Source organism: Pan troglodytes, chromosome 3 (assembly GCF_028858775.2).
Source record: "Pan troglodytes isolate AG18354 chromosome 3, NHGRI_mPanTro3-v2.0_pri, whole genome shotgun sequence".
Classification (NCBI taxonomy): Eukaryota; Metazoa; Chordata; class Mammalia; order Primates; family Hominidae; genus Pan; species Pan troglodytes.
In genome coordinates, this window is record NC_072401.2 from 107,666,179 (window position 1) to 107,692,572 (window position 26,394).

At 34.8% G+C, this 26,394-nt stretch overlaps 1 protein-coding gene across 9 annotated transcripts in view; it reads right to left on the reverse strand.

Annotated features, from left to right (window-relative positions):
- Nucleotides 1–26,394, reverse strand: part of TBCK (TBC1 domain containing kinase) — a 277,680-nt gene that overhangs the window by 168,452 nt on the left and 82,834 nt on the right. For all 9 annotated transcript variants that reach the window (XR_010156332.1, XM_016951969.4, XM_001170662.7 and 6 more), the window contains 5 exons: nucleotides 25,789–25,851; nucleotides 25,139–25,265; nucleotides 23,926–23,976; nucleotides 22,560–22,643; nucleotides 4,940–5,025 (listed from right to left, as the gene is read on the reverse strand). Coding sequence is in view for 8 of the 9 variants with exons in the window: in XM_016951969.4 (XP_016807458.1) it covers nucleotides 4,940–5,025; nucleotides 22,560–22,643; nucleotides 23,926–23,976; nucleotides 25,139–25,265; nucleotides 25,789–25,851 (411 nt within the window). In the remaining variant the exon portion in view is untranslated. The remainder of the gene's footprint in view (nucleotides 1–4,939; nucleotides 5,026–22,559; nucleotides 22,644–23,925; nucleotides 23,977–25,138; nucleotides 25,266–25,788; nucleotides 25,852–26,394) is intronic.

Below are 26,394 nucleotides of genomic sequence, written 5' to 3' on the forward strand. Positions count from 1 at the left end.
ACAAGAAAACAGTTGTAGATGGGACTCTTCTTCAGGTTAAGATATATTATTTCCCCTCATTTCTTTCTGTTTACTCTAAAATTCTTAACAAGTGACAGAACCGTTTGCTAGAGGACATTCAGAAATACCTGTGAATTAATTACTCAGAAATGAGTGTAGAGGCATTTTTTTGTAATGATGATTAGAGGACTGCTAGTGGCAATGAGTGGTCGGGGGTCAGGGATGCTCAGCATTTGCCATGTGCTGGATATTCCTATCCCACAAAGAATTACTTCCCATCCCATATGACTTAAAACTGTCTCTGAAGACTAATCACACTACTATTGATAGCAGCAGGAGGCAGAAAAATCCCTAGGCAGATGGGGCAAGTCCCCAGTGTAATCCAATCTTAAACCAAAGACAGTTTAAGGTCTGAAAACCAAGATACAGGTCTCATACATATCTACAGAATGTATTGAGAACCTCTCCCGTATGGCACACTTTCCTCTGATTGATCCCTACCATTCACCTATTTTACATATACCTACCCTTCCCTAATTAGTTTTTTACACTGTTGTGGCCATCTTTGAGTGGTGCCCTTTTTTTTTTTTTTTTAGCTTTTTTTGCATACTCACAAACCAATTAGCACATACACTCCCATTCTGAGCACATAAAAGCCCCAGGCTCAGCCACACTTTGGGCTACCCACTTTTAGGTGGTGGGAAGACTACCCAACTTCAGGTAAGGGTGCTGTCCAACTCAGGCTTCTTTCTCTGCTGAGAGCTGTTTTGTTACTGAGTAAAACTCTTTGCCTCACTCAACCGCTAGCTGTTAGCACAACCTTATTCTTGGACATGGGAAAAGAACTCAGGACCCACCAAACGGCAAGTGCAAACAAAGCTGTAACCCTGTAGCACACCCCTCCTGCTTGCCAAACAATGGGAGAAGGGACCTCTGGGCACCACACACCTCCATTTGTTGGGCTGTGGATGTGAGACTGAAAGAACTGTTAGCATGCTGTAACACCCCCTTTGGGGCTTTGGGGTCACATGCCCATCTCTGTTCAAGTGTCACAGCATTCCCCTCATCCAGACGCCGGCTCCCAAGGTGGAAGTAGGTCATGGCATGCCTGGCTCAGCTGCAGAGCAAGTGCCGGATCTGGGCCAGAGCTCAAGCCAAGCACAGCCTGCCTGGCCAGGTGGGCAGGGTACCTAGTGGGGCAAGCCCAGGGCCAAATGAGACATGGGCAGGGGCAATGCCCACCATGAAGATCTCTGCTGGTAAAGTGACACTGAAAAAATCCTGTGTCACTATACAAATCAATATTACTTTCTTAATAACACTACAATTGCAGAACTTTTTTACAAGAAGTTAAGCAATAATGCTCCAGTAATTTTATGTGTAGATCATAACAGGGAAGCATAAATAAATATATTATGTCACAATTATTTAGTTATTGAGTAATTCACTCACCCTGCATAGCAGCACACTTAACACCAATGTACTCTCCACTCAGATTTAACAAGCATTAACATTTTGCCACATTTACTCTAAAATTTTTTAAACCAAAATAAAATATGACCAATACAATAGAAGCCCCTTTTGTACTACTCCTGAATTTCAATCCTCTCTTTTTAAATTTATGTTTTATACTTTCTGTAACCTTAATAAGAATTATTTCTTAGATAAAAAAATACAAATATAATATTCCATATTTAAGTCTTCTAATGGATCTAGAATTTATTTTTATGTGTGGTATGAAGTTAGGCTTTCATTTACACTGCCCTCCACATCCACATAGTTACTCAATCAGGACCATCAACAATGCTTTCTTTTCTAATTGATTGTATGGTCATCTCTGTCATATATCACCAAATTGTATACAGGGATGGGTCTGTTTTGTGTTCTCTCTTGTATTTTACTAGCTTCTATTAATATCACTAATGTTGTTTTGGTTAATTGCCTGACTTTTTTTTAATCTCCTTTGGCCAATATCTTTAAGTTTTTATATTTATCTCTTATAAGTACTATCAAGATAGATTTTCAAAAATATCTGAAAATCTCCTTTAATAAGCCATTTAATTAGCTTACATTCTTTCTATGTTCTTTCTGCTTTTATAAGATTAAATGTCTTTTCTTTGTTCTAGCCTGCACCCCTCCATTGGTTTAGAAGTTACATATTCTCTCTTTATTCTTTTCAGGATTACCATTAAATTAAATTTTTAATGTGCATTATTGAACTTCTGAATTTCTTGTGAGGAGAGACGTTTACTGTCCTTTGTTCTAGACTATCTTTTCAAATATGTTTGTATAAAAAACAGCCTTGGAAAGCAGAAATGGAATCTCCTTCTAGACAAAAGACAGATTTACTAATAGCCTTAGAAGAAAAAGACAGGCTCTCTCTCTTGAACAAAGGGAAGGCATGCTTACTGTCCATTAAAAAAAAAAAATTCCAATTCCTTAAGCTCATGGTTTCTCTCTTGTAATGTAATCCACTACATGTGCAGGTATCATCTGGGTCCTTGATGTTGTTTCCATAGGATTTGAGAGCAAGAGAAACCAACACAAATATGCTAATGTTCATGCTGCTTGCTGTACTGTTAGTGATAATGTCCTTGGTCTCTGGCCTAGGAATCTTGCATTTTCTGCCTGTATCCAGAAAACAGTAACAGGCTAACTTATGAGCTTTCAAAGAGGGTACAATCAAATCTCAGATCTGAAAGGTTCCCTGACTTAATGTCTAAATAAAATGAGCATTCCCTCTAAATAATGCTAAAACATTAGAAGACATTTTAACTGATTCCCACCTACTTTTACCTTTCACGTTATTATTTAGAATTTTATTTTCACCTTATTATTAGCCCTTCCCAAAGTGGATTTATATATATTTAAGTAACTTTTTACACAGATTTATAAACTTGTAGTATTTGATGAGTGATAATATTTAAAGAGGGTGGAAAAGTGCTTGGTACACAGTAAACATTTAATATGTATTCACATTAATTATGTTTTAACAATATTTTTAACTCAACATTGTTTCTTACATCATACTCATTCAGAATTCAATTTTCTGATTAACTAAAGTTATTTGTCCTTGTGTGTTTCCTTTCTTAATATTATCTCTGTTCATGAATATGTCTAAGGATTTTTATTGGATTATCTTTATAATTCTACACATTATTTTTTAAAGAGATGAAGTGTTGCTATGATGTTTTGGTCTCAAACTCCTAGCCTCAAGTGATCCTCCTGCCTCAGCCTTTCAAGCATAAGCCACTGCACCTGGTTTCCAAACATACTTGTCTACATAAATGTTTTCTGTTTCTGTTCAGTGCTGAGCACAATTTAATTAGGTGCCTTCACAAAAATTTTTTGAAAATAATTATCTTTTTTAGTCTAAATTTTAAATACTTAATATTCTTTTTTACTCAAAAATCTAACACCATTACCAACTTGGCAGTCAGCTCCTTGACAGCTTCTTCAACTCTAGCCATAAGATTGGATCTATATTGTATTATACCTCACATTTATAATGATATTATACTCCAACAGCCTTTTATTTTTATTCTTTAATTTTAAAAATCAGTTTTTATTGATTTTTTAAATTCCTTATATAAGTATTTTTCAAATTTAGGTTTATAAAATCAACTTATTAAATGTAGACTTTTCAAAAATAACACAATGCATCACATGTAGGAAGCAGAAAACATTGTTTTGTAAAACTTATTTTAGTTGTATACACACATACACAACACCACTCGAATTCTGTGTGCCCCAGGTCTCAATATAAAATGTATTTCTTCCCATGCATTGTGAGAATAAACAGATTTTAAGAAACTGCTTTATAGTATTCTATTAAACATGATCACATAATATAGTTTTAGGAAGTTTTTAACATTACAAAAAAAACATCTTAAATGAAAACGATTAAAAATTGCACTTAAGCCCCCTCGGTACCCATAACTCCTGTAACCCTACATAATCATAATTAATATTCTAGAGTATAGCCTTTCAACTTTTCCTATGTATATACACATATACACTAAATTCTATTTTATGAAAATGAGATAATACCATAATATTATTTTATAAATTACATTTCCTACTTTAATGATATGTAATGTGAACATTTTGGTTTTTTATCAATAATTTTTAATAAAGTATCTTCCTAAAAAATTATAATTGCTTGAGGTCAGGTGCCTTCAGCTTAACTTTTGAATGAGTAATACATTCACAGTGTTAAAAAAATTTTTTTAATGTCAAATGTAACAAGAAAACAATTTCCTTTGCACCCACGCTACCACTTGCATCCCCATCACCAAGCAGCTAACTTTTGTTATTAATTTATTTTCCCCTCCACTTTCATTTGTTATTTTTAATTGATAAGTAATAATTGTATACATTTATTGGATACAATGTGATGTTTTGATATATGTTTATTCAACAGCCTTTAAAAAGGGCTTGATTCTATGTGACAAACAACAAATAAAAAACAGGCTAAGTCACGCTACAGCTAACCTTTGATTTTCAACTCTGACTTTTAGCTTGATGTGGACTACAGAGAAAAGAAAAACCAAAATCTATCTAAGCTCCCAAAGTAGTATCAAGTAAAACACAGAAGTTACTTTCACTTAAGCATACACTTCCTATATCTTCAAAATCAGGAACTGAATATCATAAAATCCAAGTGAAAAGCCTACACAGCACAGTTTAATACAACACTATCACTAATGATTTTCTCAAAACTATCAACTATGCTAAGAAAAATGACTTATTTTCATTACTTAAGGTGGAAATATGGAAAGTAGCCACAAACTTACTAATATAAGGCTACAATTAGTAGCAGTAACTTGTTCAGATATGCACTATGACAACAAAAATTAAGAAAATACACTCTTCTGTGCTAATAATTTCTGCTTTTTTTTTTTTAACCACATGTTCTATTAATGCACCAAGTACTTACATCTGGAATGAAGCCAATCTCATTGAGATGATTACTCAGCTCTGGATCATGAAATGCAATCATCTGAGAGAAGACAGTCAGATACTCTGAAATTACAAAGTTTGAGACAATCATCATTTTTACACAGTACTCCAAGAACATTATATTCAAATATAGTTTTATTTATACATTGAATGAGATTTAATTTCTCCATGAGAATACTTTACGCGATAATTTTGTTTTGTTACTATTTTACTTACTGCTAATTATTAAACAAGCACACCAACAAACTGTCATAACCTATTTTCTGCCTTCAGAGTTATCAGTTCATTTCTTGAGTCACAAATTGTACACATGATAAATAATGTTTTCCTGTTAAACTCTACAAGCACATTTTCTCTGGTAATATTAAATCTGCTTTGTATTTGTTGAATGTTCAGAAAGTGTAGCAGATCCTTAAATGAAGGAGAACATTTATAAGCAGTCACAAATGGAATAATAATGTCTCAAATTTGTTTATATATACAGATAAAATATATGCCTCTATATAGGCATCTGTTCCAGTTCTAATTTATTTCCATCTAAGACTTAGCAATTTGGCATATTTAGAAATAAGAATACCGGGGGAGGAACCAAGATGGCCGAATAGGAACAGCTCGGGTCTACAGCTCCCAGCCTGAGCAACGCAGAAGACCGGTGATTTCTGCATTTCCATTTGAGGTACCGGGTTCATCTCACTAGGGAGTGCCAGACAGTGGGCGCAGGTAAGTGGGTGCACGCACTGTGCGCGAGCCAAAGGAGGGCGAGGCATTGCCTCACTCGGGAAGCGCAAGGGGTCAGGGAGTTCCCTTTCCTAATCAAAGAAAGGGGTGACGGACGGCACCTGGACAATCGGGTCACTCCCAACTGAATACTGCGCTTTTCCGACGGGCTTAAAAAACAGCGCAACACGAGATTATATCCTGCACCTGGCTTGGAGGGTCCTACTCCACGGAGTCTCGCTGATTGCTAGCACAGCAGTCTGAGATCAAACTGCAAGGCGGCAGCGAGGCTGGGGGAGGGGCGCCCGCCATTGCCCAGGCTTGCTTAGGTAAACAAAGCAGCCCGGAAGCTGGAACTGGGTGGAGCCCACCACAGCTCAAGGAGGCCTGCCTGCCTCTGTAGGCTCCACCTCTGGGGGTAGGGCACAGACAAACAAAAAGACAGCAGTAACCTCTGCAGACTTAAATGTCCCTGTCTGACAGCTTTGAAGAGAGCAGTGGTTCTCCCAGCATGCAGCTGGAGATCTGAGAATAGGCAGACTGCCTCTTCAAGTGGGTCCCTGACCCCTGACCCCCGAGCAGCCTAACTGGGAGGCACCCTCCAGTAGGGGCACACTGACACCTCACACTGCAGGATACTCCAACAGACCTGCAGCTGAGGGTCCTGTCTGTTAGAAGGAAAACTAACAAACAGAAAGGACATCCACACCAAAAACCCATCTGTTCATCACCATCATCAAAGACCAAAAGTAGATAAAACCACAAAGATGGGGAAAAAACAGAACAGAAAAACTGGAAACTCTAAAAATCAGAGCGCCTCTCCTCCTCCAAAGGAACGCAGCTCCTCACCAGCAACGGAACAAAGCTGGATGGAGAATGACTTTGACGAGCTGAGAGAAGGCTTCAGACGATCAAATTACTCTGAGCTACGGGAGGACATTCAAACCAAAGGCAAAGAAGTTGAAAACTTTGAAAAAAATTTAGAAGAATGTATAACTAGAATAACCAATACAGAGAAGTGCTTAAAGGAGCTGATGGAGCTGAAAACCAAGGCTCGAGAACTATGTGAAGAATGCAGAAGCGTCAGGAGCCGATGCGATCAACTGGAAGAAAGGGTATCAGCAATGGAAGATGAAATGAATGAAATGAAGTGAGAAAGAAAGTTTAGAGAAAAAAGAATAAAAAGAAACGAGCAAAGCCTCCAAGAAATATGGGACTATGTGAAAAGACCAAATCTACGTCTGATTGGTGTACCTGAAAGTGATGGGGAGAATGGAACCAAGTTGGAAAACACTCTGCAGGATATTATCCAGGAGAATTTCCCCAATCTAGCAAGGCAGGTCAACGTTCAGATTCAGGAAATACAGAGAACGCCACAAGGATACTCCTTGAGAAGAGCAACTCCAAGACACATAATAGTCAGATTCACCAAAGTTGAAATGAAGGAAAAAATGTTAAGGGCAGCCAGAGAGAAAGGTCGGGTTACCCTCAAAGGGAAGCCCATCAGACTAACAGCGGATCTCTCCGCAGAAACCCTACAAGCCAGAAGAGAGTGGGGGCCAATATTCAACATTCTTAAAGAAAAGAATTTTCAACCCAGAATTTCATATCCAGCCAAACTAAGCTTCATAAGTGAAGGAGAAATAAAATACTTTACAGACAAGCAAATGCTGAGAGATTGTGTCACCACCAGGCCTGCCCTAAAAGAGCTCCTCAAGGAAGCGGTAAACATGGAAAGGAACAACCGCTACCAGCCGCTGCAAAATCATGCCAAAATGTAAAGACCATCCAGACTAGGAAGAAACTGCATCAACTAATGAGCAAAATAACCAGCTAACATCATAATGACAGGATGAAATTCACACCTAACACTATTAACTTTAAATGTAAATGGACTAAAGGCTCCAATTAAAAGACACAGACTGGCAAACTGGATAAAGAGTCAAGACCCATCAGCGTGCTGTATTCAGGAAACCAATCTCACGTGCAGAGACACACATAGGCTCAAAATAAAAGGATGGAGGAAGATCTACCAAGCAAATGGAAAACAAAAAAAGGCAGGGGTTGCGATCCTAGTCTCTGATAAAACAGACTTTAAACCAACAAAGATCAAAAGAGACAAAGAAGGCCATAACATAATGGTAAAGGGATCAATTCAGCAAGAACAGCTAACTATCCTAAATATATATGCACTCAATACAGGAGCACCCAGAGTCATAAAGCAAGTCCTGAGTGACCTACAAAGAGATTTAGACTCCCACACATTAATAATGGGAGACTTTAACACCCCACTGTCAACATTAGACAGATCAACGAGACAGAAAGTCAACAAGGATACCCAGGAATTGAACTCAGCTCTGCACCAAGCGGACCCAATAGACATCTACAGAACTCTCCACCCCAAATCAACAGAATATACATTTTTTTCAGCACCACACCACACCTATTCCAAAATTGACCACATACTTGGAAGTAAAGCTCTCTTCAGCAAATGTAAAAGAACAGAAATTATAACAAACTATCTCTCAGACCACAGTGCAATCAAACTAGAACTCAGGATTAAGAATCTCACTCAAAACCACTCAACTACATGGAAACTGAACAACCTGCTCCTGAATGACTACTGAGTACATAACGAAATGAAGGCAGAAATAAAGATGTTCTTTGAAACCAACGAGAATAAAGACACAACATACCAGAATCTCTGGGACACACTCAAAGTAGTGTGTAGAGGGAAATTTATACCACTAAATGCCCACAAGAGAAAGCAGGAAAGATCCAAAATTGACACCCTAACATCACAATTAAAAGAACTAGAAAAGCAAGAGCAAACACATTCAAAAGCTAGCCGAAGGCAAGAAATAACTAAAATCAGAGCAGAACTGAAGGAAATAGAGACACAAAAAACCCTTCAAAAAATTAATGAATCCAGGAGCTGGTTTTCTGAAAGGATCAACAAAATTGATAGACCGCTAGCAAGAATAACAAAGAAAAAAAGAGAGAAGAATCAAATAGATGCAATAAAAAATGATAAAGGGGATATCACCACCAATCCCACAGAAATACAAACTACCATCAGAGAATACTACAAACACCTCTATGCAAATAAACTAGAAAATCTAGAAGAAATGGATAAATTCCTTGACACATACACTCTCCCAAGACTAAACCAGGAAGAAGTTGAATCTCTGAATAGACCAATAACAGGATCTGAGATTGTGGCAATAATCAATAGCTTACCAACCAAAAAGAGTCCAGGACCAGATGGATTCACAGCTGAATTCTACCAGAGGTACAAGGAGGAACTGGTACCATTCCTTCTGAAACTATTTCAATCAATAGAAAAAGAGGGAATCCTCCCTAACTCATTTTATGAGGCCAGCATCATTCTGATACCAAAGCCAGGCAGAGACACAACCAAAAAAGAGAATTTTAGACCAATATCCTTGATGAACACTGATGCAAAAATCCTCAATAAAATACTGCCAAACCAAATCCAGCAGCACATCAAAACGCTTATCCACCATGATCAAGTGGGCTTCATCCCTGGGATGCAAGGCTGGTTCAATATACGCAAATCAATAAATGTAATCCAGCATATAAACAGAGCCAAAGACAAAAACCACATGATTATCTCAATAGATGCAGAAAAGGCCTTTGACAAAATTCAACAACCCTTCATGCTAAAAACTCTCAATAAATTAGGTATTGATGGGACATATTTCAAAATAATAAGAGCTATCTATGACAAACCCACAGCCAATATCATACTGAATGGGCAAAAACTGGAAGCATTCCCTTTGAAAACTGGCACAAGACAGGGATGCCCTCTCTCACCACTCCTATTCAACATAGTGTTGGAAGTTCTGGCTAGGGCAATTAGGCAGGAGAAGGAAATAAAGGGCATTCAGTTAGGAAAAGAGGAAGTCAAATTGTCCCTGTTTGCAGATGACATGATTGTATATCAAGAAAACCCCATTGTCTCAGCCCAAAATATCCTTAAGCTGATAAGCAACTTCAGCAAAGTCTCAGGATACAAAATCAATGTGCAAAAATCACAAGCATTCCTATACACCAACAACAGACAAACAGAGAGCCAAATCATGAGTGAACTCCCATTCACAATTGCTTCAAAGAGAATAAAATAGCTAGGAATCCAACTTACAAGGGATGTGAAGGACCTCTTCAAGGAGAACTACAAACCACTGCTCAAGGAAATAAAAGAGGATACAAACAAATGGAAGAGCATTCCATGCTCATGGGTAGGAAGAATCAATATCGTGAAAATGGCCATACTGCCCAAGGTAATTTACAGATTCAATGCCATCCCCATAAAGCTACCAATGACTTTCTTCACAGAATTGGAAAAAACTACTTTAAAGTTCATATGGAACCAAAAAAGAGCCTGCATCGCCAAGTCAATCTTAAGCCAAAAGAACAAAGCTAGAGACATCACACTACCTGACTTCAAACTATACTACAAGGCTACAGTAACCAAAACAGCATGGTACTGGTACCAAAACAGAGATATAGATCAATGGAACAGAACAGAGCCCTCAGAAATAATGCCGCATATCTACAACTATCTGATCTTTGACAAACCTGAGAAAAACAAGCAATGGGGAAAGGATTCCCTATTTAATCAATGGTGCTGGGAAAACTGGCTAGCCATATGGAGAAAGCTGAAACTGGATCCCTTCCTTACCCCTTATACAAAAATCAATTCAAGATGGATTAAAGACTTAAATGTTAGACCTAAAACCATAAAAACCCTAGAAGAAAACCTAGGCATTACCATTCAGGACATAGGCATGGGCAAGGACTTCATGTCTAAAACACCAAAAGCAATGGCAACAAAAGTCAAAATTGACAAATGGGATCTAATTAAACTAAAGAGCTTCTGTACAGCAAAAGAAACTACCATCAGAGTGAACAGGCAACCTACAAAATGGGAGAAAATTTTCGCAAACTACTCATCTGACAAAGGGCTAATATCCAGAATCTACAATGAACTCAAACAAATTTACAAGAAAAAAACAAACAACCCCATCAAAAAGTGGGCAAAGGACATGAACAGACACTTCTCAAAAGAAGACATTTATGCAGCCAAAAAACACATGAAAAAATGCTCACCATCACTGGCCATCAGAGAAATGCAAATCAAAACCACAATGAGATACCATCTCACACCAGTTAGAATGGCGATCATTAAAAAGTCAGGAAACAACAGGTGCTGGAGAGGATGTGGAGAAATAGGAACACTTTTACACTGTTGGTGGGACTCTAAACTAGTTCAACCATTGTGGAAGCCAGTGTGGCGATTCCTCAGGGATCTAGAACTAGAAATACCATTTGACCCAGCCATCCCATTACTGGGTATATACCCAAAGGACTATAAATCATGCTGCTATAATGGCACATGCACACGTATGTTTATTGTGGCATTATTCACGATAGCAAAGACTTGGAACCAACCCAAATGTCCAACAATGATAGACTGGATTAAGAAAATGTGGCACGTATACACCATGGAATACTAGGCAGCCATAAAAAATGATGAGTTCATGTCCTTTGTAGGGACATGGATGAAATTGGAAATCATCATTCTCAGTAAACTATCACAAGAACAAAAAACCAAACACCGCATATTCTCACTCATAGGTGGGAATTGAACAATGAGATCACATGGACACAGGAAGGGGAACATCACACTCTGGGGACTGTTGTGGGGTGGGGGGAGGGGGGAGGGATAGCACTGGGAGATATACCTAATGCTAGATGACGAGTTAGTGGGTGCAGCACACCAGCATGGCACATGTATACATATGTAACTAACCTGCACAATGTGCACATGTACCCTAAAACTTAAAGTATAATAATAAAAAAATAAAAAAAATAAAAAATAAATAAAAATAAAAATTAAAAGTATAAAAAAAAGCAATAAGAATACCATGTTTAATCAGAAAGTAGAGATACGGTAGGCAATTAAAAATATATTTTATTGATTCTAATTCTATTAGAATTCATAGAGTTCAGTTGAAATATGAGGAATATGTTCATTTTTTTTCATTCTTCCAAAGTTACTATTCTTGCTAGTTTACTCACTATGCACTAATCTAAACAAGATAGTGCTAACAATCTACTCAAGGGCAAGTAACTATTCTATTTTTACTAATTAAAAAACCAAGATTAATACATATTTCAATGAGCTCAACTTTTTTTTTTAAAAAATATAGACTGGGTTTTGCTACGTTGTCTAGGCTGGTCTCAAACTCTTGGGCTCAAGCAATCCTCCTGTATTGGCCACCCAAAGTGCTGAGATTACAGGTGACAACCTCATTTTTTTGAAATTGAAATGACAATAACATCATAAAACTTTTCCCTTTATAATCACAACTTTCTCCTACAGTAAAGTAACATCTATTTTTAAAACAAATTATTTGGTGAAAATAATCTTCAAAAAATGTCTGCCTTGTTATTTTTTAAATTTTTAAAGTTTTAGCTTTTAATATTTGAACAAATATTAACAGTCCATCAGTACAGGTAGTCTTCCCTTACTTTTCTCAAATAATCCTTTGCTTCCAATGATCACATGAATTTTATAGATAACATGGTTTGGCTGTGTCCCCACCCAAATCTCAACTTGAATTGTATCTCCCAGAATTCCCACATGTTGTGGGAGGGACCGGGGTGTGGTAATTGAATCATGGGAGCTGCTCTTGTCCGTGCTATTCTCATAATAGTAAATAAGTCTCACGAGATCTGATGGGTTCTTCAGGGGTTTCTGCTTTTGCTTCTTCCTCATTTTCTCCTGCCGCTGCCATGTAAGAAGTGCCTTTTGCCTCCTGCCATCATTCTGGGGCTTCCCCAGCCATGTGGAAATGTAAGTCCAATTAAACCTCTCTTTTTTTTTCCAGTATCGGGTATGTCTTTATCAGCAGTATGAAAATGGATAAATACAATAGATATTTCCCTATAAGCAAACATCTTACATGTCACATATCCTACACAGAAGAGCTTCAGGGCAAAAAGAAAAAAAGATGAGGTGCTGTATTCCATGACAAAGCTGAATTCCTCATTTAATGTGAACTTTTACCCATGCTGGATTTAAAAAAAAAAGATACTCAAGTAATACTTTTTCTTGACTTGATGTTAATTCTACTGCAACAAAATGCATTCTATACATCCATTGTCTCACCTTTTCCTCTCTGCACAAAAAAGGTACAATTTACATCAGTTTCAAGAGTTATAGATCAAAGTGAAGACCCAAAATATATCTGAAGGGCCCAGGGAACTTCTGGGTTTAACTTTTCTTTAACTTTTTAATTTCTCCTTCCAATTAGTGGTGCTGTGTTTGTAATTCCAATTTACTCAGAAGCCAGAGATATGTGACATCAACAATTACAAGCATTCAACTATATATCAATGAAAGCATACAGTTATTAACTTCTAAAAAGCATGCTTCATTTTAAAACAGAAATTCACACCTCAGGCAATTTTCCATAGCTATGCTCCAGTTTATTAAATATCATTCTTGAGTCTGATAAAAATAATTACTATGTAAAATTACATGGCTAATTAAAGATCTGCTGAAGAAATCTAATCCATCATGAAAACACTGTCCTGCCACCACACCCGGCTAATTTTTGTATTTTTAGTAGAGACGGGGTTTCACCCTGTTTGCCAGGCTGGTCTCGAACTCTTGACCTCAGGTGATCTGCCCGGCTTGGCCTCCCAAAGTGCTGGGATTGCAGGCATGAGCCACTGTCCCTGGCCAACACTGATGATTGGATTTATATGTTATAACTGCATATACATATATATACACACACACACAGACATAAAATATATAAATTTTATGTATTATTAAAAGTTATATGTTATATATCACTTCATATATGCAAATATAATTTGTAAAACTAGCATAAGTTTTGGTTGCTCAGGACAGGCTTTCAAATGAGATAACAATATGGCCTGTTATATTTACAAAGTTCTGTCTCTAAAGGGAGTACATGTGACAGCTGATGAAATCTGCACTATGTAATATTCTCAGTTATTTCAAAAAAGCTTTTAAAAGCCCCTTGGTGTAAATTTTTAAAATATCAAAATAAATACATGCCTTTTGATTTGCAAATCAAAGAATTCAAGAGTAGTTACAAAAAAAAAAAAAGAAAAACAGAATAAAACAAAGGATTCAATGGAATCATAGAATCTTGACTCTTTTTAAGGAGACATTAAAATATTGTTAAAGCTCTGTAATTGACATGGACACAAAGAAGGGAATAACAGACTCCAGGACCGCTTGAGGGAGGAAGGTGAGAGGAGAGAGATGATTGAAAACCTACCTGTCTGGTACTATGCTTATTACCTGGGTGATGAAATAATCTGTACACCAAACCCCCATGACATGCAATTTACATATATAACAAATCTGTACATGTACCCTGAATCTAAAAGTTAAAGAAAATCTGTAATTGTGATTTATACTATATAATAAGGATATGAATCTAGAGTCTTAACTTCAAAAATAGTGTTTTCTAACCTACACATGACCTATATAGAGGTAAATGGTATTATTTAAACAAATAAATTAAGGTTCTTATTAAATTTCCCATTTAAGCTTCAAGTGAAGTTTATTATATTACAGTATAAAATCTATCTAATATAAATTTTCTTCATTTTATATTTGTAAAACCTTATAACTTTTAATTTTTGCAATGAAATATAAAATGAAAATAAATTGTCATCTTCCCTTCTAATTGCTGTATTAAAAATTTTTGTTTCTCTCCTTTAAAATGGCTTATTTGTTATATATATTAACATGACAATCCCCAATAAATTTATTGTAAGAATTTTATATGACACTATCATATTTTTGTGCAACTGTTTATAAATAAGCCATCTGTTTTCCAAAAAATATATGCAGAGACAAAATTTCAGAAAGCCCTACATATAGGTATCCTTATTTTTCCCTTCCGAAAAGTTTTTCAGCTTTGACTCTTTTAGCTAGGATAAGAAGATGAAAGATGATGGGTGGGATTTAAAACAAATGTTTTCCTCAGCTCACACATCAGAAATGGTATTCTCAATTCCGCAACTATTTGTTGTTTTCCATCAGACTACTAGTCTATCATGAAGATGATAAATATAGATAGGTTGGGAGTTATGTATCTGTTGTCAACTAAGAATGTGCCCAAACCAAACCATTTGGTGATAATGTTGACTCACTGCACTCAAAAGCAGGGTTATTTTAATGCAAATGAACCTGAATTACTTCCCATTACAAAGTTTTCTGCTGTAAAATTTGGCCTATCTAGTAAAGGCACAAAAAACAAGCACCAACTTTTATAACTAAGTGGAAAGAAGGGGTTCAAAAGAAGAGAAAGGAAAGACAAAAGTAATCTTTAGAGCTACATTTGTGAACCACTTTCTTTCCTTCTCACATATCTTGCTCTAGTTAAAAAAAGAATCTACAAATGAGCCCACTTAATAGTTATCATAATAATATTTCTAGTAAAGGTAGGTAGGACATTTACTGTTTCAGGAAAAATCTCCTCAGTCACATGATACAAGATATTCTTAAAAATCCCAAGACTGTATATACTACAATCTCCAAATATCATTAAAGTCATTATGCAAAGATGTGCACTAAGCTGCACATATATTAAAAGTAATGGAAAAAAACACAACTGCTTTTGCACCAACCTAATACAATGCACTACCTTTCTAAATACATAACTTTTGGAGTGAAATTGCATATTCTCTCGCTCTTATTGTTACAGTTTGGTGGGAAAGAAGAGTTTTATACCCCACCTTTGACAACTGGACTTTAGACTTTGTATGTCTGTCTTCCTCTTTCTCCTTCCAAGAGTTACTGAATATATATGTGTAGTATGAACTTATCTCCTAGTTTGCCTGAGAGAGTCCCAGTTGGCATCTGTAGACCCAGCATCTGGTACAGTGCCCCTTTAAACTCTCAGAAACATCCCAATTTAGTTGTACAGTCAATCTAGCTATATGTGGTACTATATTAAATGTTGGGGACATCACAGTGAAGAAGATACGATTCTTTCCCTCAAAAGATTTAGAAAGACATACAGGTAAACAGAAAATTGGGGAAACTTTCTCCTAATTTCCCAGATTTATATGATATCTCCTCTTATCTTTACCTTTCCGACTTGTAGCAACCACATCTTCCAAAACACTACAAGAGTATGTTTAATGTGCCAAAGTTTCCATTGGCCAAATATAGTCTACCTGGTTCCTCACTGGCCTGAAGCTGCCTTTCTCCTCAATAGCCTAAGATATACCTGTCCTGCAAGTTATAAACTTGTTTTCCAATATGGCTGAAATGCTAATCAATAGATTTCTTTCTAATTCCTCCATCTTTTTCCATACAATTAATACTCTAAGATTCTGAACCTTAGAATAATTTTAATAATCTTAGATAATCTCAACAGCCAATCCTGAGTTGCATAATCAGTATGTTATTTTTAAATGTTCCCATGTATTGATAGTTTGTCAACTCAATAACAATGTTTCTGGTGATAATTTGATAGTACAAACGATAATAAGAAATATTCATTTAAGTCAGAAAGTAATTAAATTTATTATATCTTAAATATATCTGCAGGTAACAAGTCAATAGAACTAAGTTTAAAAAAACAGGGTATCTTGATTAAATTGAGCATTCTTTTACTGATCTATAAGAGGTAGAGCATTTTAGAGTCTCATGAGTGTATATATATTTTAGAAAAAACTTTAAAATAGAAAATATTTTAAGGTCTATTAGCGTATAGTAATAATAACTTTTTTTTTTTCAAAGAACAATTCAAGTTGCTATTGAACATAGAAACTTTTAACTTCTGGAAAGGCAATTCAAAGATTCAGTAAATATGCATTTCTACAATTGGCTTTTAAATGGATTAGTTTCTTACGACTTAGGATTTTTCCCAAAATTTGTGGAGAAGAAAGTGTACATGTGATATTTATGCCAACCAAAAATCAATTACTACTTTGAAGTGTAAAGCTTAAAACTCTACAAAATAAAGAGAAACACAGTAACAAAGAAGTAAACTAATAAAATAAGAGTTATTTCTAATTCTAAGCCTAAAATAAACACTTTGAAGAAAAATAAACCACTGTTCTATCAAACTTTAGTAACCAATATACAGTGTACTGTTTCAGCTCCTTCTTTAGCTTTCCATCTCTGTTTCCTACCCAACAGATCAGATTTGATTAGTGGATATTTTATCATCCCATTTTGCACTCTTTTACTTCAGTCCTCTTCTTTGTTCCCTGTCCTAAGAATGTCTTTACCTATTCTCACCAATGAAATTCCTACTCAAACTTCAAATTCATCAAGTATCTTCCTTTTATGAAACCTTTCCAGAATGCTATCTCTTCTTTTTGCTACCACACACAAGAAAATTGAAACCCCCTAAACTTCTTGCTCTGTGCTAACATAATAGTATGTATACTTGTCTCCTAGACTTATAAGTAGTCATTTTCACATTTATTTACCGTATCATACTATGAAGTCCTTTGGGAAAGGAATAAATGTTATTTATTGAAAGAATCTCAATTCTGTAAAAGCAGCACTTGGCATGGCACAGTGTCAGCACAGTTATATACCGAAAGACTAAATTAATTGAAACTGTTTTTTTTCTTATGTAACATATATGGTCAATATAAAATTTGGACAAATGATTTAAAACACCTTGTCTATTGATTTTTTTTAGCATAATATTAAAGAACATTTATGGTGGCTTTAAAGAAGTTCAAAATTAAATACCAATTCAAGATTTCAAATGCAATTTTATAGAAATCATAACTGAGGAAATTATTAATACTTAGAGAAACAAGCAATCAATAATTGTTGAGAGGTCTTTTAATTATAATATTGGATGTTAAAATGTATTACTGATGAAATTGATCAAACTAAAGAACAGTCTTTTTGGTCTTTTTTTTTGTTTTTGAGACGGAGTCTCGCTCTGTCACCCAGGCTGGAGTGCAGTGGCGCAATCTCGGTTCACTGCAAGCTCTACCTCCCAGGTTCAAGTGATTCTCCTGCCTCAGCCTCCCAAGTAGCTGGGATTACAGGCGCCTGCCACCATGCCCAGCTATTTTTGTATTTTTAGTAGAGACAGGGTTTCACCGTGTTGGCCAGGCTGGTCTCGAACTCCTGACATCGTGATCTGCCCTCCTCAGCCTCCCAAAGTGCTGGGATTACAGGCGTGAGCCACTGCGCCCAGCTTTTTTGGCCTTTCTGACAAGTCTCTCCAAATTCATGTTGTGTACACTACAGTCTCTAATTTAATAAATTAAACAAGACATTGTCTTGCATATCTGTATAGTATGCCTTTTAAAAGTGTGTTAAGGCTGGCCGCAGTGGCTCAAGCCTGTAATTCCAGCACTTTGGGAGGGAGAGGTGAGCGAATGGCTTGGGCTCCTGAGTTTGAGATCAGCCTGGGGAACATGGCCAAACTCTTGTCTCTACAAAAAAATACAAAAATTAGCCAGATGTGGTGATGCATGCCTGTAGTCTCAGCTACTCAGGAGGCTGAGGTGGAAGGGTGGCTTGAGCACAGGAGGTGGAGGTTGCAGTGAGCTGAGATTGTGCCATGGCACTCTAACCTGGGTGAAAGAGCCAGACCTTGTATCAAAAAAGTGTGCTAAAAAAGCCTGCAATTAGAAAGTGTGGAAATTTGTCTTTTTCATATTGGAAATTCATTATTAATATACAATGTATGTATCTGAGATATGAAACAGTAGAAAAATAAAATTTTGGGAGGAAGATAATTTCTATGTTTTGTAACAGGCATCTAGAAATAGAAATAGAAATCAATGTAACAGAAGATGTCTCATATGGTCTTTTAAGAGCTGGCCATCTAGCCAGGTATCATCCAGCCATCTAAGAAACAGTCTAATCAGCTCATGTTATAAGTCCTGTTTTTATTGCTTATTTGAGGATTCCCCAATATTTTCATCTTTCTAAAGTATAGAAATTTAGCCCAACACTGTATATTAATTGGGCTTTTATATTTGGAAAGTTCAGTAAACACTACAATTTCATGTTAGCTTTGAAACTAACAGCATTATATTGCTGACATATTTAGCTGATGATTATTAAATTTCTTTTTATACAGCACAAATACTAACCTGCTTATTTTTTACTTTTAATCTTCTCAGTGTCTTTGGTCACCATTTGACAGATTATTTAAATTGCATAGTTTCTGAAATCTTGTGATATTACCCAAGGTTTTATTAAATCCACTCATTTTTCTATTAACTGAAATCTGAAAGAGTACATTATCAATTCTATAATAAACATCACTGATAAGGGTAAGAAGGAAGCTATTAGTAAGAATGGGGCACATCCCTCTTAATAAGGTACAGGACACAACCTTATGGAACATTACTTCATAAATTTTGAAGAAGGTATAACATGGTCCTTGAAGTCAATGACCTTATTAAGGTAATCTATAAGCAAAAAACAACTTCCACTACAAAATGCACTCCTCCTTAATTAGAAAAAGTCAAAGCAAAAAGCTGTACCTTCTAAAAATCTTTCTTGAATTAATCTCAACTTTATACAAGTCCACACTGTAGAAAATGTGCAAAGAATTGGACACATCTATGTCAAACCAAACCATTTCAAAATACAAAAGCCAATGGATTTTGCGTTTCAAAATTAACATAGAGATAATGCATCATTATTTCCATTTCTAACTCCTATCTACACTGTAGACACAGACATATAGGAATGAACACATGATTCAATTTGCTTGTAAACACAAAATTTTTTAAAAGTTTTAATTATTTTTCTCTATACCTCAAGGTACATGATGCTGAAAAAACAAATGTTTTTATGTGCTAAGCTATTTATCCATATTCTGTTCCTCCTACTTTTAGCTTTACTTTTTTGAGTTTACATTTTCCTTTCTGCTTCCTTTCTAATTATTTTCCCATTATATCAACCTCTGATACTCTAATTTTATATTCATTTCTAACCAAGTAAAATTATTACTAATTGAGATCCCACTTACTCAGAATTTTTGATAAATCAGATACAACATCTAGTATTCCTACTTCACTTATGAAAACTGGAGAATTACATAAAACCATAATGATATATATAATACAGAATCAGGTTCAAGTTGTTTAAAATAACGTAGGAAGAATTATATATAGTTAAAAACAAGATCAAAAGGATATCTGATAAGCATCACAAAAACAGTAAATGGGAGAGTGAGCAGCTTTGTAGTCTGCTCTAAAAGAACAGAAAAACTATAAGAAAATTCCCTGGCCTTAAAATACACAGAATCTTGTTGAAAGGATATAAAACAGTATAAAATGTCACAATAATAACACTAGCAAAAACTAGTACTTACAGTAACAGTAACGTTAAGAAATAAATAATAGCACTTATTGAATATTTCTATGTACCAGAAATTTACATATTATGTTTAACCTCTACAATATTTTTATTGTAGATATGAGGAAAATGTTACCTACACAACTTAAATTATTTGTCAAGATTATATAATAAGTAGTGAAACTTAAATTTTAAACACTTTTCTGTTTTAAAAGTGTGGGTTTTCTTGTTTTGTTTTCAATTTTTGTGGGTACATAGAACATGCATATATTTATGGGGTAAATGAGATACATTGATATAGACATGCAATGCATAATAAACTCATTCAGGGAAAATGAGGTATCCATCACCTCAAGTATTTTTCTTTTGTGTTAAAAACAATCCAATTATATACTTACTTATTTTAAAATGTAAAATTAAATTATTATTAACTATAGTCACCCTGTTGTGCTAGCAAATACAAGGTCTTATTTATTCTTTCGGTTATTTTTTTGTTTTTACTCATTCACAATGTGTATCCTCCAACTCCTACCCTCCACTACCCTTCCCAGCCTGTGGTAACCATCATTCTACTCTCTATCTCCATGAGTTCAAATGTTTTGATTTTCAGATCCCACCAATAAGTGAGAACATGTGAAGCCTGTCTTTTTGTGCCTGGCTTATTTCATTTAACATAATAACCTCCAGTTCCAACCATGTTGTTGAAAATGACAGGATCTCATTTTTTCTTATGGCTGAATAGTACTCCATTGTGTATTAAGTGCCACATTTTCTTTACCCACTTGTCTGTTGATGGACACTTAGGTTGCTTCCAAATCTTGGCTATCATGAATGGTGCTGCAATAAACATGGGAGTGCAGATATCTCTCTGATACTCATTTCCTTTCTTTTGGGTATATACCTAGCAGTAGGATTGCTGGATCATATGGTAGGTTTACTTTTAGTTAATTGAAGAACCTCTAAACTGTTCTCCATAGTGGTTATACTAACTTACATTACCACCAACAGTGCATGAGGGTTCCTTTTTCTCTACATCCTCACCAGCATTTGTTATTGCCTATCTTTTGGGTAAAAGCCATTTTAAGTAGAGTGACACGATATCTCATTGTAGTTTTGACTTGAATTTCTCTGATCATCAATGATGTTGAGCACCTTTTCAGAAGCCTGTTTGCCATGTGCATGTCTTCTTTTGAGAAATGTGTAATCAAATCTTTTGCCCTTTTTAAAATCAGATTATTAGATTTTTTTTCTATAGAGTTATCTGAGCTTCCTATATATTCTGGCTGTTAATCTCTTATCAGGTGGGTAGTTTTCAAACATTTTCTCCCATTCTGTGAGTTGTCTCCTAACTTTGTTGATTGTCTCCTTTGCTGTTCAGAAGGTTTTTAACTTGATGTGATCTCATTTGTCCATTTTTGCTTTGTTTGCCTCTGCTTATGGGGTATTACTCGACATCTTTGCCTGGACCAACGTCCTGGAGAGTTTCCCCAGTGTTTTCTTACAGTAGTTTCATAATTTGAGGTCTTAGATTTAAGACTTTAAACCATTTTGATTTGATTTTTATGTATGTTGACAGATAGAGGTCTAGTTTCATTCTTCTGCATATGAAGATCTAATTTCCTCAGAACTATTTGTTGAAGAGACTTTAAGAACAGTGAATGTTCTTGACACCTTTGTTGAAAATGTGTTCATTGTAAGTGTATAGATTTGCTTCTGGGTTCTCTATTCTGTTCTATTGGTCTATGTGTCTGTTTTTATGCCAGTACCATTTTGTTTCAGTTACTATAGCTCTGTAGTATAATTTGAAGTCAGATAATGTGATTCCTCCAGTTTTGTTCTTTTTGCTCAGGACAGCTTTGGCTATTCTGGGTCTTTTGTGGGTCCACATAAATTTTAGGATTTTTTTTTTCTATCTAAATCTGCGTATTTTTAACTTCTATTACTTCCAAAAAAGAGTTCAGGAAATTATAGTACAAGTTTGAATGTGGCTAAAGTTGTCCTGAATGAATTCACAAACAGGTCACGCTATGACATGAACTCTTAAGGAGGAGGTATATTTTAGGGAAGTTGAAGAAAGAGGGAGTATATTTTGGGTATGCATGCATGGGAAATGAGATAAATGAAAAGTATTTTTAATACTCTGCTTACACAATTAAACATTTAAACTTTTTACTAATTTACAATGGACTTGCCCATGGTGAAGCTTTTTGTGAGCAATTTTGATTGTGAAAAACACAAACGGCAGTCTCTTATTTTCTCAAACTCGCATGCCTGCAATTGAACTGAAATGAGATCAGATATCAAATATCCATTAGAAAAATACCATAATTCTTTGTGGATTTGGAGGAAAGACTGAACTTTCTAATTTCTCTTTATGGATTTTATTGGATGGACCATCATCGTATTTTTGGGGTCAAAATCTTAAATTTAATCAAATATTACATCAGCACACCAGTACATCAGTAGTTTCCCTGTAGAAAGACATGGAAAGACATTTGCTTACCTTGTATTACATGTGAGTTGTCTTTTAAGAAGAAGTTATACAGGTATTTGGGAATAAAAGCAGACATACATGCATAAGCCAAGGCTAAAAGAGAATAAGGCAAAGGCATGTAAAAAATTAGTTAACAGGGTAGATGACCATCAGTAATGCATTCACTTAGCACATATTCCTTGAAACTACTATTAAATAACACTTATGATAGCCAAGTGCTAGAAAAACAAAATTAAGAGATAAAAGCCTCTATGCTTTAAAATAGAAAATATTTTTATTTTAGACAACAAAAAATAATAATTCTATAACTTCAATTTCAAACTAGCGTGGCAATCATTATCACACAATAATCACAACTTTTATTACCTAAACGTTGTTTCTTAAAATTGCTAAGCATGATCATTATTAGTAAGTTATACGGACTTCACGATCCTTAACTGCTGCTGATGCAAACAAGAGTCTACGAACTTTGGATTTAGGAATAGTGTTATAATTCACATTTTCAAATACAGACCCCTGACTATACTTAGGTCAGTATGAGTGATCATTGGCTATGCCTAACTAAACACAGTAAAAAACTCTAGTCTAGATTAATGAGTGAGAATTTCACAGAACAGAGTATTTTAAAAACAATTCAAAGAGTAAAATTTCATTTCTCTGGGATTATGCTATTTTTACTTAATTCCAGAAACCGATGCAAATTCGGTCATGAAATAGAATCTGAAAATAGGGAGATCGTCAGATAAGGCATCTAGACATTCAAGCTATATATAGTAACACACTCTATATGTGATTTCAGGGATTGGAGTTAATCGAATTTAGTATTTATTGAAAAGCCTACAATAATAAAGTTATTGCAGAAGGGCAGGAAAAAAAAAACCTGCCATTGAAAAAGGGCTGTCAAAAAATATTACAACATTAGTATATAAGTATTAGAATACAAGATAGACACAAGATAAATTTTTATAAATACAAAGTGCTTTATGGGCTGAAGAAGGAGAATGAGAAAAGTCTTCATTAAGGAAGAGGTATCCAAAATGATAGGCTTTGGAGATGCAAGATTATGGAAAAGTGCCACCATAATTGATTTCTTTACAAATTCTTTAGAAAGTATACTTAGACAAAAATTAATCTCTAAAGAATTTAGAATAATCAAATTCCACTAAATTTCTAGTAATAGCTTTAGCATAACTGAAACTCTCCAGTAATAAATTAATCCTTCACATCTCTAAAATGAGTCTATAATAGATTATTTCACAGAAATCTACCAGGGAGAGAATAAGAACCTTAAAACAAAAACAAAAACCTTTCATGTCTGAATCAAATATTTTAGAATATTATGTGCAATGATTATTTAAATGTTAAAGAGGCTTACCTTCATTATTGAAGTTTAGATATAGGAATGGAGCACAAAGTGAGTCAAGACCTAACACAGAGGGGTTGGGAGAAAGAAGTCAAATAAATATAATCTAGTAGAATTGAAGATATATACCTTATTCAATTCTTTGCATTACCTCCAAGTAGATTAAACATTAGAAGTATTATCCATCCAGAAATATGTTACTTCATGAGTTACTGTGGGGAGTGAGTGATAGTGTAGCACACAGTATGTGTCCAATATGAATCAGTTATTATTATCTATATTATTATGAGTTGAAAAGAGAAATACAATAATAGAAAAATGTAAGAATGTTACAATGCTTTGGATATTGTCCCATCTCTGACTCTAAATGTACAATCTTGGCAATTACTTAACATCTTCTGGCATATTTTCTCATCTAGGACATGGAGTTTTGCCTATGTTGTTTTTCTTTGGGATTATGAAAAAAAATTCTTTAAAAATTGTGAAGTGGTTTCCAAATATATGACATTTCTTTTATTGATAATAATGATATGCATGTATTGTCATGTTGAAAGAATGTACATAAATCTACCTACAACTGTTAGGAGGATATAGAATAGCTCTGAAATACACAGAGCTAAGAAAAATAACAGCTTTATTTAAACTATGGTCAGTAAGAAATAGAGAACTGAAATATAAAAGTAGCCACTTACAACAACACATTCAAAAATAGGGTTGGAATGGGTTTCTCATTCTTTATCAAACACAAAAAATAATAATGGCAAAGCTAAAAATAGAAGATATGAACCATTAAAGATATAAGAAAAAAAAGACAATTAATAAAATGAGGACTTTAGGATGATAGCCTATTTTTAAGTGCTAATAGCCATGGTAAGTATAAATTAGAAATCATTAACTATAAGAATCTCAACTAGCCCCAGTTGATTTAACAATTTGCATAGGCGTTTAAAAAATGTATCCACAAAGATCACAACAGCTCCAAATATTCTTTCTGCTTTGCTAATCAACTTGCATACTAAATATTATGTTTTTTAATGATATCTACTAGGATTTAGACAAAGATTTTTAAAAATGTTTGGACGTAAACCTCTCAAAAAATGAATCAGAGCGTCAATATTGACTTTTCCCAAAGACAAGGATGTTTAGATATTTTAATTTTTTTAAATGTCAGTTATGCAACAATTTTCTAATACTCCAGAGGAGTTTTAATGACTACAAAAGTTACCTTGCCAATACACAAGATCAGGATGAGACACTACCCAGGCTTTTAATACACGCCTAAATTTTGCATGACCTTCTGGTGATGATAACAGTTCATCGTACTGATGACAACGAGGAATATCCACTTCAATCTGTTAAAATAGCAAAATAATAAGGTGAAACAGTAATTGTGTAATCAGCAATAAACCCTTAATCCTTGTTCATTAAATAAGGAAAAGGAGAAGCTATAATATGAATTTCAAAACAGACCAACTTCTTAAGTGCCTAATTTTTTGAATTTTTTAATTGATCTTATGGAAAGACTAAAGAAGTTGTATGTATACCTAAACAGAAGAATCAGACCATTTCTTTTGAAAGGTATGTATGTGTTAATATACTTTTCAAAAATATTTTCCTTTATAATCTGGTCCAAATGAAGGGCAAATTTTTCAGATGAAGAACTACAGTATTTTTAAAAAGGTAACTTGACCTAAAGTCCTTTAAGGTATTGTTCTTACTAATTTATAAGCATAAGAGTTATGGTTTCTCTAACAATATATGTATGCAGCAGTGTCTCTGTATTCATGAGAGAAAGAGGCTTTCTTCATGCTCCTTCCTAAAATTTAAATATTTGGCAGAATTATCTCAGGTTGCTTAAGAAAACCTAAATCATACTTGTCTATCTGTAGGAATTGGAGTGTCTTTATCAATTGCATCGTACTTGGCGTGAATAGCTCCCTGCAAAAAATAAAAGAAGATATATTAATTTATCATATCCTTAATACAAATAGTAATATAGAGAAATCTATTTTTTACAAATATCTATCTTTGGAAACCTACCCAACTACAGATAAGCACATTCAAACCCAGGGTAGAACTCATCTTAAGAGAAATTCTCTGAGTCTTTGACAATCTGTGATGAAGGTCTCTGATAAGTGACAATTTGCCATTTTGCTGAGGCAAACTCTTGAATTATACATACCAGAACATAAATGTCATGGATTAATTACTTAGCTAGTAAGTATGTTTGGCCAACCTCCCAGACCCTACAACATAACACAACCTTGTTATGTTATATCTATAATTACATGATAGAATCATTAGGGCCTAAAGAGGTCATTTACGTTTTTCAGTTAGACTGTTAAAAATTAGAAATAACTGAATGAACGACTACAAATTTTGGTCATGTTCTATAGGACCAAGCATGAAAAAAATATTATTATTCTGGCTTATTATCATGGTAGAGAAAGAGCCAGGAAGTAGGGTTCAAACTCCAATATC